The sequence below is a fragment of the Lingula anatina genome, chromosome 9, assembly GCF_051362555.1.
Source record: "Lingula anatina isolate TDL-2025a chromosome 9, LinAna3.0, whole genome shotgun sequence".
Classification (NCBI taxonomy): Eukaryota; Metazoa; Brachiopoda; class Lingulata; order Lingulida; family Lingulidae; genus Lingula; species Lingula anatina.
Genome location: NC_141775.1, coordinates 531,756 through 545,568, shown reverse-complemented (window position 1 = coordinate 545,568; position 13,813 = coordinate 531,756). Strand labels below are relative to the sequence as shown.

The 13,813-nt window shown below is 38.1% G+C and overlaps 2 protein-coding genes across 2 annotated transcripts; both read left to right on the top strand.

Annotated features, from left to right (window-relative positions):
- Nucleotides 1-3,940: 3,940 nt before the first annotated feature.
- Nucleotides 3,941-5,149, top strand: LOC106161365 (uncharacterized). Its single transcript, XM_013538305.3, has one exon. The coding sequence runs from the start codon at nt 3,941-3,943 to the stop codon at nt 5,147-5,149; it is 1,209 nt and encodes a 402-aa protein (XP_013393759.2).
- Nucleotides 5,150-5,927: 778 nt separating this feature from the next.
- LOC106168390 (glycosyltransferase 8 domain-containing protein 1) lies at nt 5,928-13,422 on the top strand. Its single transcript, XM_013547425.3, has 9 exons — nt 5,928-6,120; nt 6,430-6,516; nt 7,128-7,347; nt 7,647-7,764; nt 8,260-8,347; nt 9,390-9,490; nt 9,907-10,073; nt 10,312-10,424; nt 10,839-13,422. The coding sequence occupies exons 1-9, from the start codon at nt 6,075-6,077 to the stop codon at nt 11,015-11,017; spliced, it is 1,119 nt and encodes a 372-aa protein (XP_013402879.3). The 5' UTR covers nt 5,928-6,074; the 3' UTR covers nt 11,018-13,422.
- Nucleotides 13,423-13,813: the final 391 nt, after the last annotated feature.

The following is a 13,813-nucleotide window of genomic DNA, read 5'->3' as shown; positions in this document are numbered from 1 at the left end:
TTAACCAATTCGGCTAACCAATTTTCTGTACTGAAAGAGTTGAGTTGAAGATATTTAAGAATTATTGTAAGAATGTAACATTTTACTCTGTTTTTACAAATACCTTCCTCGTGAAATGCCGTTTTACACATATACAGGAAACAATAGAAGACCATCAACCAAGGTAAAACTGAAGACGGAATTATCCCTCGCTCAATATGTGTCAGAAGGATAATAAATATTTAAAACAGAGTCAGGATGAAACCTACGATGCCCTGGCGTGATTTTCGGCGCACTATTCCACGTGTTAACACCAGTAAACAGTAAACAGACAGCAACCTGCAATCGCCGAGATAATAGACGACTACTAACAAACAAACAAACAGTGAATCACGTGTATACAAACAACAGTATGCGGCATTTTCAGGACAGGTTGGAGTACGGCTTCCAAGGCAATACTACGACATCTGTTGTAATATTCAGGGGCGGATACAGAAGGGGGTGTCCGGTTTTTTAGGGATTGATAGGCCTCGAATTGCGATGCCGACCCTCACTCCCTTCAGATTTTTCGATGCGTTTTTTATCAGAAATCGAAGTGGGGGTCAGGATCCCCCTGACACTCCCCCAAATCCGCCACTGATATTTGGCATGATATTGATACTTTATCATAAAATAATAAAACCTATCTTTTTGTGAGAATAAGGCCGTTCAAGCCTGAGTGTACCAAACTACAAGAAGAACGCCCCCATTTTTAACAGGTGAAGTTTAAGGGGAAGTGCATTCATAAAAAAAAATATGAATTTTAAATCACGGCACATTAAACCTAAGTCCAGTACAGGCCGAGAGGCATTATTCTTAACATCACAGCATGTGAAAAGTCAGCATATGTTGAACACCACAATAGAATACAACGACAATATGCGGGTACGTACGGATAAAATTTAGTCCCAAAATATTACACGTCCCTATACTCCCGTTACCGATAGATACATAAAGGAAAAACGGAAAAAACGTCTTTTTAGATTTAAATACCGATAGATCCGATTTTTTTCTGCTGTCCTATATATTTGCGTTCCTTTAGATATGACGTCCTCATAAACCCACGTCCTTTAAATCCGCATACCTATAGATCCACGTATTTTTAGATCCAAATACCGATAGATCCATTACAGGTACGTACACTATTGCTCAATATGGTTGGTATACTACTCAGTACATAAAATGCACTTCTTTAAAACGGCAGTACGCAGTCAGCAATATATTATTCTACTAGATCGTTTTCACACAATACTCAGTGAAAGAACATAAAAAGAACAAAAGTGTGTTCTATATTTCACAACGCTTAATTACTGTTCTAGCGTCAGAACGCTGTTTAAAGCGTTCTCAAAATGCAACATTCGAACACGTAAAAAGTGTTCTGAATTTACATGTAAATGTGTTCTAAACAAAACAAAACAAAAAAGAACATAAAAATGTGTTCTAAATTTCACAACGCAAGTTGATATGGGCCTTTTAGCCGATTACGATGTTTCATAGATGGATCTAGCGGTACCTGGATCTAAAGATACGTGGGTTTATAGGAATCTGTTGGTGGATCTATCGGAACGTAAATTTAACGAGACGTAAATCTATTGAGACGTGTATGTATAGAGACGTATCTATCGGGGCGAATATTTTATTGGGACGTTTATCTATATGGCGGACCCCCAATATGCGGTGGTAGTCTGTTACCAAATTATTTCATCGCTCATACTTTATGTATACTACATAAGAAGCCCCTGATATCAGAAGGCACGACAACACAAACTGTAAAAATTGTTGGCAATGCTCTTGTGTTTTATTAACGCCTTTAAGGACGTGTAAATAGATCTACAATCCTGAGCTCTCAGGTTATGACTGGGCCACTGGCGATAGCGGCTGGAGGCAGTATTCAAGTGGTGTGAAAACTCCACGTAGTTCCATACACACGTCTGGTTATCACTCAATCCAGTAAATGTGACACCGGACTCATCAGTCTGTCGTCCCCCCCCCCATTCCTCTCCCCAACCCGACGTTCACACCACCCCCAGAGAACCCGTGACGCCCCGTAGTTAATCAAAGTCTAGACTGTTTACTTTAACCTACACAATGACTCATTTCACACCTTTTCATCTAACATTACGCTCCATTGGCCTTATCTGGTCGAGAGCAGGCGAGAATCAGGGCTTATCGCCTTTTAGAAATTAAACCACGGACGTATAAGTGTTCAATAAACGTCTTTGATTAAGCAGACTGCGGGCTTTAACAATACCCCGTCATATCAGCTAGATCACTAATGACAGTGATTTAGGCGTGAGTCTTTAATCGTTTGTTATCACCTGGCGTTTGTTGGAGGTGAAGCCAGGTGTACAATTAACTGGACGGCGAAAGGTAGCACGTTTGGCGACAAAGCTTAGGCTTGTAACTAACAATATCACCTGCAAAGGCAACAACACATCTTTGCATTGACTTGACTTCAGCCAATAGCTGTGTCTAATGGCGGAGATTTTATTAATTTTTATCAACTGACCTTTTTGGTAAGCGAAGCCAAGTATCCAGATGTAAATTAGTGTGACGTCCAGTCCCTAGTGAAGACTATAACGTGCCTGCATCTGTTTAAGTTAATACATTTTATAACCGGTCGTTTTCTCAACAGTTTTAGTCGATCTCTGTGTAACTGAGGACGAATGAAACGAGAGAGAGACCGCACGAAAACGCAGTAGATACTCCAGCGCAGTAGACTACTGCAATCATACTGCAAACCGCAGTAGACTACTGCAATCATACTGCAAACATGCTTCAAATCTGCTTCGATTTGGGAGCTAATTAGCATATTTGAATCATGCTTCTATCATGCTGCTAATCTACTGCATTAATGCTCCTCTCTGTACAAACCTATGTACTTAGCCACAGCACAGTTTACAACTCAGAAGAGAGTTGAAATATTGAAGTTTCTTTGTCAGGCCTTTTATGTACAGGGTATATTAGTCTAATAGGTGTCCCTTGGTATAGTTTCAAACGATTTCCATAATTGCGAGCGTATTTTCTGTTAATAGAATTTGGTTTTTAAAAGTTTTAAATAATAAATATTGAAGACACTAAATTTGCCGTTCTATAGTAATTCGCTAGTAGAAAAAACAACTCTTCGTCTTTGCGTAACAATATTATACCTTCTAACCCATGGGAAGGCTTTTTTTCTTATAAGCTTCTTTTTGATTCAGGCTCCTACCTCCTGTAGTGCTCGAAAGTATTCACTGTACCACCCAATGGGTGATTAAATTCCTCCTCCACACACACACACGCACGTGCGCACACGCACACTCATTCAACTCAAAGCCGCCTCTCTCTTGCAATGCAGATTCTTCCACACTTTCTCCAATTCATATGGCTTCCACATATAGTATACAGCGGCCAGTATTTAGTTTTACGTGGTTTCGGGTGTTTTGATACTTCGTCTAGGTTGCCTCTGAAGGTTACTTCGTTGTTTTAGGCTGTGAAGTTTGTACTATTGATATGACGCACGCCCACTCTCTTTAAGGGACGCGAATAAAGGCTCTGTCACACCTAGCATAAAGAGGTACGTATTAATATCGTATTTGACATCGATTATACGCACAGATTTAGCGTATAAAATCCCCCCGTTTCCATCGTATTTAAATGAAGACATGAACAGCGGATGGATTTGTACTGTATTTGAACATGCTCAAAACCTATGTTGAAAAGACGCCCTCCGGGTATACAATCTATTGTGTTTGCACGGTTATTTGTCTATGCAATGTCCTCCAAACCTGTTAGTGAATTTTTGTTGTGTCTGAGTGTTAAAGTTTACAGCACTAATTTCACAGGCAGATTTATGGTGATAAAATCTAAGGATTGAAAAAGGCACATGAGGATCTTTTTTTTTTTTCATTGTCATAATCCCTCTTCGACGGATCACCACGCCATGCGTTTGCGGTCACGAAAACTGGCAATAGCAGTAAGCACCGTGGCCATTATGGTTTTCCTGGCTCTAAGCCTTCGGCGTGGAGCGGTTAGAACATTTGGAGAAGAGTATCCTTATTCTTTGTTTTCCTCGTCACTTGATCACGATACACTGCTGGAATATGAATCAAGACGCGACATGAAAGTGAGCATTACCCAGGAGGATATATCCACCGCGGACCGCGCACGGCCTAATAAAATCTTCATAAGTGACATGCAGAGACGCCAGTACCAAGTCTTCAAGAAATACCTCACCGGATTCAAGCGCGCAATTTTGGTGAATGTGTTCGACACAAGTAACACCGGAGACCGTTTTATCCTCTGGGGAGAGAGGACGATCTTATCCTGGTTTAACATAACTACCATTGACTACATGTGTATTAACCCTTCTATGCCGCGCTGCGCCTTCAGCAAGGTAAAACGAGGCAAAGATCTGGTCATTCTGATAGCTGGGGGAGGATACCTTGGTTCTGGGATAGATTTGAAATATCTGAAAGAAGCATTCCGAGCCTTTCCCAGTAATCGGATTCTCATGTTTCCTGTGAGTTCATGTGTAGTTGACCACAGTAGGTGTGGCAGTATTGGGGAGTGGGCAAGACTCTTTGACGGACACGCGGACTCCGTGATCACACTTCGGGATAGTCCGTCTTTTTCCGTGACGAAACAATATTTTCGGAACACTGCCATTGAACTTGTACCAGACGCCGCGTTCGCTGTCGGATTCCAGGATTTCGGCAGCTACATTCCATCGTACGACATTGTCTGTTTGAAAAGAAGAGATTGGGAAATTCCTAGTAAATTGAAAAATGTTCCCGTGTTCCCTAGCAACACATCAGTTCTGGTCGTTGATTGGCCAGAGCGTGTTACCAGCGCTGTCAATCATACCTCGACCTATTCTATACAATATTTTCTTGAGGATTCATTGGACCAAGCAGTAATGGGGCTGGCCTTGCTGTCACGTGGAAGAGTCGTGTTTACGGACCGCCTACATGGGCACATACTGAGTATCCTGTTGAACAAACCGTCAGTGTTAATGAACAGCAAAACGAACAAACAGGAATTCTTTTTCCGAACCTGGCAATCACCATCGTTGCTAGATACCGTTTATCTTGCAAATAACACCCATGACGCGGTGGAGAAGGTCATGTATTTCCTGCGCAAACATGTTTAGATGCAGATATTCACATGGACGTTAGCAGTGTTGTTAAAATTTTGTTAGCTGCCTTAATACTCTGATAAGTTGCACTGAACGCTGTCTGAACAATGTTACACTTTTTTTCCGTTATGGATTTGCACGTGCCTCGTGTGGGATTTATGTCGTATTTCCTGATTCATTTTGATTGACGTTTATTGAACTAGACAGACCAGCAAAGCTTATTTAATGTTGGATGGTCATAATAAATATAAGATAAGGTATATCCGTTGCTGCTGCTTTTTGAATAGTTCCAAAATTCATTCTGAAAAATGATTTTTTTTCCTTCTTACTCACTCCTTGGGGGACAACTGAGTACGTCTGAGTACGTACAGCGCGTCTGCTGCGGCTGTGAGGTTTGAATTTCATTTAAACGCATTTGTATATATTAAAGATTACATATATCGAAAGTGGAACTTTCATGATAATTAATCTGTAAGTTGTCTTTCGAAAATTTGAATGTTTTCCGTTATAAAATCCAACTAAAATTCTAGATCTACATGATAACAGAAACGAAAATTTTAGATTAGCCCTACAAATCTAGACAAATTAGTTTATCTCAACAATTGCAAATCCAGCCATAATATTCTATCACAACTGTTAAATTAACCAACAGAGAGAGAGAGAGAGAGAGAGAGAGAGAAAATTATTCCCAGAAGCTGGATAGGTGAGGGTTACCTCTATTTCGCCCAAGCCCGTCAAATCCCTTTCACCAAGATTTCGAGCGTTGTTCTATTTTTAGTAAGGAATTCCCCTCTGCCTCGTTTTCAATGAGACACATACGGGTATTGCTAAAGATGGCGACTTACAATTTGGTCAGGTGCCACGAATATTTGCCTTCATGACGATCGAGTGTTCGTGATATTCGCCGTTAAAGCCCCGGCGTCTGTTTATCAGAAAACAAATGGTGGCTTGCAAGATGTTATTTCCTAGAATAACTCCAAGAAAAGGTTCGTTTACATACTAAAACAGTAATTTTATTTATAAAAGCGATACTGCCAGATCAATCATTAGATGAATCACCGAGTAAAGTAGACCAGTTAAGACTGGTTCAGACCTTTAAAGAGAACACTCCAGAAGTGTTTTTCGAAGGTGGTCCGCTAATTGCGGCTAATTGGATCGATTATAGTAACATTGATACATTTATAGATATTCATGATTCCGTCATATTATTACAGTATATTAAAATACCTGTGTTTTATTTCATATATGTTGTATCTTAATGTTCGAGTGTGTGCATTTTACACATTGTCTTTCAGTGGCCCTGTGTTTGGTGGTTGCCACTGCCATTGTCATTCTCTATGTGTGGAATCCTGGGGCCAAGAAGACGAGATCTCTTAAGAGATGTGAGCCATTTCACACCGCATACCCACTAGTTGTAACAGTTCTTTAACATCCACACAAACTTAAACCTACACCACATACCCAGACCTATACCACATACCCAGACCTACACCACATACCCAGACCTATACCACATACCCAGACCTACACCACACACCCAGACCTACACCACACCCAACTTATACCACATGCCCAGACCTACACCACATGCCCAGATCTACACCACACCCAACTTATACCACATGCCCAGACCTACACCACACGCCCAGACTTTTACCACACACCCATACACCCAGACCTACACCACACACCCAGGCCTATACCACACACCCATATGGTAGTGTCTCAAAATCTTCAATGGTAGAAAACTGTGTTTTGCTGATACTGTATCTTTAAGTCATATTTTTGAAAATTAGAATATTCTTATTGAGTGGAAGCAACAGAATTTTAAAGCAGGCTTCCATATAATTCTATTTTATGCTATAAAATCACCAGTAATGCTATTTGGTACATAATTTTTATGAATCAGAAGAAATGTATCTGAAAGATGGATAATTTTTATCCATTAAAAAGATTGTGTCATTACCTTATAGGGGAAACTTTTATATTTCAGCTTTCCCTCAAATCATAGATGAAATGTCTACAAAACATTCACCAGGGGGCAGTAAGCTGTTGCTAGGCAACTGCACAGGACAGCCCACCCATGTGCTGTTCACAGCTGATAGTGCCATGTTGGGAGGGATGATAGCAGCCGTGAACAGTATTCACCTTAATGCCAAGTGTCCTGTAAAGTTTCATCTGGTCACAACTACAGACTGTGCCAAACATTTGAGGTAGGACTGAAATAAAGAATGGAAATTTTTCTTCAAACTGGACTCTCAATAATTTTTGTTACGCATCTTGCACAGAATCAAAACTAGAGCTTCAGCCTTAAAAGCTTTATGAAAGAGCTTTCAACCATTACTCCATATAGTCTTGTTCACTGATGTGTCATGTTGATGACATAATTGTAGGAATTGAATTAAAACTCATATAATTATGACATAAGATGTTTTTTTATTGCATAAGATGTTGCATAAGATGTTGATGATTATTGGTTAAAAAGACTTTTTGGTCCTTTTTTAAATTACAGGACATGGATTCAAGCCACTTCCTTGAGCAAGATAGACTATGAGCTGTTGGTCTTCAATAAACGCTTAGTCAAAGGCATGATAAAGTTACGAGGAGGAAGAGAGGAGCTGAGTAGACCTGTAAGTTCTCCAACTCTCTCTGTCTCTCTGTCACTTTCCCTCTGAGTGCAGTCAGAACTGGTTGATCTGCGGAATAACAGATTTGCGGATCAAATATGGCAGACCCACACTGAAGCAGAGCTGACTAATCTGCTGATGGTCCCCTCGCCTCCACACCTGCCATTCCTGCAGGGGTCTAGCAATTAAACATTGGAGTCTACCAATTAAACATTGGAACTGTGATTTAATCTGTCTAATGGCAAGTGCAGAGGCAGGGAAACCATCAGCGTATAAGTCTGCTCTGCTTTTCTGTGGTCTGGCCATACTTGTTCCACAGAACTGTTAGTCTGCAGTTCAACTTCTGAATGTCCTCACTGTCTTCACCTCATTGTTTTCCAAGCCACAAGTGAGAAATGTGAACAGTGTGTGCTCAGTTCTTTGTTCCCAACTTTGGTGCCTGATTTGAGTTTTACCATCTTTATGAGCACATAACAATTTATTATTTTGATATTTCAGATTGTGTATGCTAGATTTTTTGTTCCCACTTTGTTGCCTGATCTCCAGGGTCGTGTTGTTTACGTGGACAGTGATGTGATAGTACAGGGTAAGTGGTGACTGAAGGTCACTCTAACCTTTGAAATTTGGATAATTATTATTGTCTGTCAATCAACCATTTTTATGAAATGATCATTTTTAAACCAAATGTGGATAAATTAAAGACTTGGAAAAAAATTATGTGTGAAATTTATAGAGACCACCCTGAGCTTCAGAGATAACTTGACACTAACCTCTTCACTATAGCCTATCTTCATCGTGTCAAGTTACCTCTGACGAAAATAGTTTGACCTAGTTTATATAAGCCAATCGAATCCAAGTTTCAAAATTTTTCACCAAAAATTGGTGAAAACGCTGATTGGTTGACCGTCAATCGGCAATCCTCGGCTGATTCCGCAAGCTCCATACAAACAACAAAGTTATTGTCAAGTGCGGAGACATCCGAGTAGTTCCGAGTGCATAACCGTACACGAAGAAAGCATGGCGTCTCCTACGAGTGACTATGTAAAATAATGTGTTAAGTTTTCTCTTGATTCTTTGCAAAGTATGAGTATATCGGAATTGAAACCAGAGCAGTTTGAGGCCCTGCATCATTATCTACTGAGGGATTATGTATTTTGCGTGCTGCCCACAGGTTACGGCAAGTCCCTGATATTCAGGTTTATCTGTGATTGGTCCGGATTTGAACAAAGCGCGCTTTGACTCGTTCGCGTTCATTGGCTAGATCGTTCAATGAGTCATTGAGTGCGGGCTTTAAATTTGATTGGCGGGCGGCGGGGGCAATCGAATGTGGTCAGAGGTAACTTGACACGATGAAGATAGGCTATAGTGAAGAGGTTAGTGTCAAGTTATCTCTGAAGCTCAGGGTGATAGAGACAAGAGAGGTCTAGAGAATCTTGTTTGTGTTGTGATCTGGTGTTACATGTTACTACAGAGATTCTAGGCTGATCAGGAAATTAGGGTAATAACTCGATCATTTCAATGGGTGAAAAGGGTATTAGGGGTGCTATACAGGCACCATAAGGGCATCGCATTTCAAATGTAATCTAGACTTAAAGACTGTCATAGCATCTTGCTGAAATTCTTTCAAGGTGACATAGGAGAGCTGAACAAGACACGAATCCGCAGAGGTCATGCTGTGGCCGTCTCCGAGGACTGTAACTCAGTGTCCAAAAGATTCAGTCACATTCAGGTACCTGCACCAGGTTTTTAGATAATAATAATAATAATAATAATAATAATAATAATAATAATAATAATAATAATAAACTTTATTTAAAGAGGGTGAAACATGTTAAGTGCATACACTTATCTTACACATGGCCCTCTGGGGGGTTAGAATTAAATATTGTGTTAATGAATAAAAGCCAAAAAAGTGGAGGATTTTTACTAGATTTAGTTTTCTTTTCCCTTTATCACAACTTAGTTATGCATATTGAAACTTCTCCATTCAGTTTTAAGGAAGACACATAGGTGCTGCTGAATGTTAAAGTAATGATAACTATGAGTTTGATTTGTAAAAATTGTAATTGTTGTACGTTAAATTGATTGTAATAACTAAGTTAAACAAGCTGTTTTGCTAATTATGAATTATCATGAACTTTTTAGAACAACTACCAGAACTATATCAACTTTAAAAACCCTTCAATAAAGCGGCTGAAGATGAGTCCGTTGGCTTGCTCCTTTAACCCTGGTGTGTTTGCTATGGATATAACTACCTGGAAACAAACCAACATGACTCTCAAGATACAACACTGGTTACAACTGAATACATGGTGAGTTTGTGTGTGTATGTGTGTGTGCGTGTATGGGTGTGTGCGTGTATGTGTGTGCATGAATCTGTGTGGGTGTATGTATGTATGTGAGTATGCATGCATGTTTGTGTATGAGAGAGCGATAGACAGGGATAGAGAGAGACAGAGAGAGAAGGGGAGAGTACATGTGAGAGTTTCTTTGTTACTGTATTGCAGCTATAGTCTCTCTCTGGTTATATTCATATTCTCTATCTCCCAGGCAGGAGGTGTATGGTACTGGTATAGCAGGAGGAGCAGCACAGCCGCCTATGATGATAGCCCTGTATAAGAGGTTCTCTCTGCTCAACCCAATGTGGAATGTCAGACATTTAGGTAAGAGAGAGATAAGCTTTTCCTTCTGATTATATCATCTCCACTGAATATATATTTTTCTCTAGTCTTGGTCTGACTTTTGCATAATTTTGTATTGTGCTTGTTTGTAAAAGTTTAGGTGTAGAATAAATTTTAGATGTTGTGTATTTCTGAGTATTGGACAGATGTGTAGTGTGAGAATCCATCTTGCAATCAGAATGCATGGCCTCCACACATACCATGTACACACTGTACACACTGAAAGTAAGCATGCAAACAATATTGCAGTATCCCCTGTCAGACTGGTTGCATTACCCCTGCTTCACTCCTCAAGTTCTGAGTTGCAAGCGAGGAGACAGCAGGCACTGTTTATGAAGGATGGGGTCAAACCCATGTTGTCCCTCAAACACTAACCACAAGGCCATTTTTCTTCAGGCATGCGCTATAAGAAGATGTACTCAGACCAGTTCATATCCCGTGCCAAGCTGATCCACTGGGACGGTCCAACTAAACCATGGGACGGTGGGGCTCAGTTCTCTAAAATATGGGACAAGTACTATATCCCAGATCCTACGGGACAGTTCAAAGTAGCCAGGAGATATGGGACGGTATAAAGAGTCCTCTCCTGGTGCTGGGGACATGGGACAAATTTACGAGCCTCTCCCACACCAGATAAAAATGCTCTTATGTTCAGCCTTGGTTTAAATTTGAAATCCTGTAACAGTAGAAATAATCAAAAGCTTATTTCTATTCCTGATGCTGCTGTTAAACTGTTGCAGAAGAAATCATCATAGTGTGAAAATGTCATAAAGGTTATTTAGTAAGAGAATGAAAATATTAATTTTTTAACCATTGATTAGAATAATCATCATGGGAAAAATCCTGATGCCTAGGTTTTTGTGAGTCATTAAAAGTTGCCAGGTAGCCTTCAGAACCTTAAGGTGCTATAAAAAAGAGTCTAAGACTTTCCCTAAAACTTTCCGCAAAGTTTCCATTTTTGCTTAAGCATGTATTAGCCTCGGATTTTTTTTGTACGTTTCCTTGTTTATATATAATAATCAAAAGCAAAAAAAGATGATGTGCACATTTTAATTGGATGTTGAGACATATGAAAGAAAACAAAAATACTGTGCATGCTTTTATTCATTTAACTTTTTAAAGTTGAAATTTATAAGTCATTTATTCATTTTCTGCTATTTTATTATATAACATCAAATTATGATGAGACTGAAGCTCATCATTAGCTTTTTGCAGGAAGTAGAAAGTCATTTTAGGAAATTTTTTAGAAATTTTGCTTTGATATGTAAGTCAGCACTAGTCCTTCTCAAATTTAGTCTTAAATTACCTTGTCCCCAGTGTTAGGTTTAGTGTGACTTGATGTTCTGTGTCATACTACAATATATTCATAAGTTCATATTGCCATTCCTGTATCTAAATGACATTTTTATGGAAATATTCCAATTTAACAGCATTAAAGAGACATAAAACAAACTACGCACAGTATAGCTCCATTAAATATATGAATCTTTGGTTATTTTGGTAAATTTAATTTTAGCCTTTCTAGAGCTTTTGCTTAATAATATAAATATATGCCATAGGGCCTGATACAATAACTATACATAATTAACTATTACTTCATAAGATTAAAACATTAAATTTAGTAGTTAGAATTTAGCCAGTTGGAATTTAGTAGAGAAGTGTATTTGATGTGCCATAAATTACATTTGATTAAATGATATGTCAGGTTCAATTAATTCTCACTGCATGCCATTTTAATTTTCAATAACAATTATTTTATTTTAGATGAGACTGAGACTGTTGTTTAAGTTGTAGTCCAGTGTTTGAAACCATGAGAGTTTATCTGAAAACTTGTATTGCACTTAGAAAGTTTTGTACCAAAAAGTATCAGATAAAAGTTTTGTTTTTTTTTCTCTCATACATTAGGAATATCTGGTAAGAGTTCATTTTAAAATCCATTAAAGTCATTTAGCAAGGGAGCGATAAGAAGAGTTTTTTTTATTATCAGTGAACAACTGTAATATAGACAGACTTTGCCATATATAAAAGAGAGCATCCATCATATTCACATAAATTATTATCATTGACAAATTATGAAAACATTGTGCTTCATTAGCTGCAGTGGTGCTTCTTGAATATTTTATATATCATCATTATCAATTTGAATTTGTCTTTTATCTAGCTCTTATGTATAGACTTGTAGAATGTTAAGAATGTGTTGTCCAAGTCAGTCTGAATGTAAGCTTTTACTTTTTAAGAAATTGTGTCAAAATTAATACAAAGGTCCCAGATAATGCAGTATTCATGCTGTTTGCAAATTTTAATTATAACATTTTTATTATTACTTTTATTGGTACATTGACAAGTTTCCTTAACCCATAATGTAATTTTTTTCCTTTTTTTAAGCAGAACATTTTTGGTCAGTAGTACATAGCGAATGTCTCGTAGTATGATCCCAAGATGAAACTGAAAACCATCTAAATCAGTGAAGAATTATTGTTAAGGAAGATAAAATTTGAATTTATTTGTCAATGTTGTTAAGTCCATTATGACTAAGAACATGGTATTATTGGCCACAAAAGGAAAATAAGACTAGGTGTGTCTCAGCACGAGGTTGTGCAGTCAACTGCTCTCTGTTTATGAATGACCAATGGTGCTTCTTATTTTATTATTTGGAATTAAAAGAGAATTTGCCTTCCATAGTTACTTAATTTCAAGGACTATCTGGAGAGCTGAACTCAATTGCAACTCGAGGAAAAAGCTGATAAAAGCATGAAACAAGAATTTATGAAGCACTTTTTTGGGACTATGAATCTCAGTTTAGTTGAATTTTTATCAGAAAGGATTAGTTTTCACTCAACTTGTGATAAAGAATGGCATTTATAGTTAAGAAATTCTATGTTGCTGAAAACGAAAACAGAAAGAACATGTTTTGTGTCATTTGTTTTAAAGGTTATAAGTGGTGCTATGATGCTTAATAAACTTTTTATACTCAAAAGAAGCATTTGTTTTTATAGTTGTTTTAAAACAACATTGGCTGCACTTTTCACTATTTCTTCATGAAATTTGATCATTATAAGATCATTATAATTACTTCCCCACTCAAAAAATAACTTAAGAAAAGATTAATATAATTAATAAATTAATGTTTTTGTTATAAATTGTACTGATCAATAACTAAAGTTGATTTCAAAGTTTTGCATTAGTTGACCTCATGACAAAAAAGTAGATGTTATCACTGACCTACTTATCATTCCCTTCTGCTTCTAATCGGATTAAAAATGAAATTGAAAGGAAATATTGAAAGGAAACCCTGTAACATTTCTTTAAGTTATGCTTCCTGAAATTACATGTTGGCATTTAGTCTGGTTTAATGTGGTTTATTGACAATT

Bases quoted from the DNA above. Each gene is read 5' to 3' on its own strand.
- LOC106161365 (XM_013538305.3), top strand. From the start codon at position 3,941: ATGCGTTTGCGGTCACGAAAACTGGCAATAGCAGTAAGCACCGTGGCC.
- LOC106168390 (XM_013547425.3), top strand. From the start codon at position 6,075: ATGGTGGCTTGCAAGATGTTATTTCCTAGAATAACTCCAAGAAAAG. The intron at 9,491-9,906 runs GTACCTGCACCA...TGAACTTTTTAG, and splicing joins AAAGATTCAGTCACATTCAG to AACAACTACCAGAACTATAT. The intron at 10,074-10,311 runs GTGAGTTTGTGT...TCTATCTCCCAG, and splicing joins TGGTTACAACTGAATACATG to GCAGGAGGTGTATGGTACTG.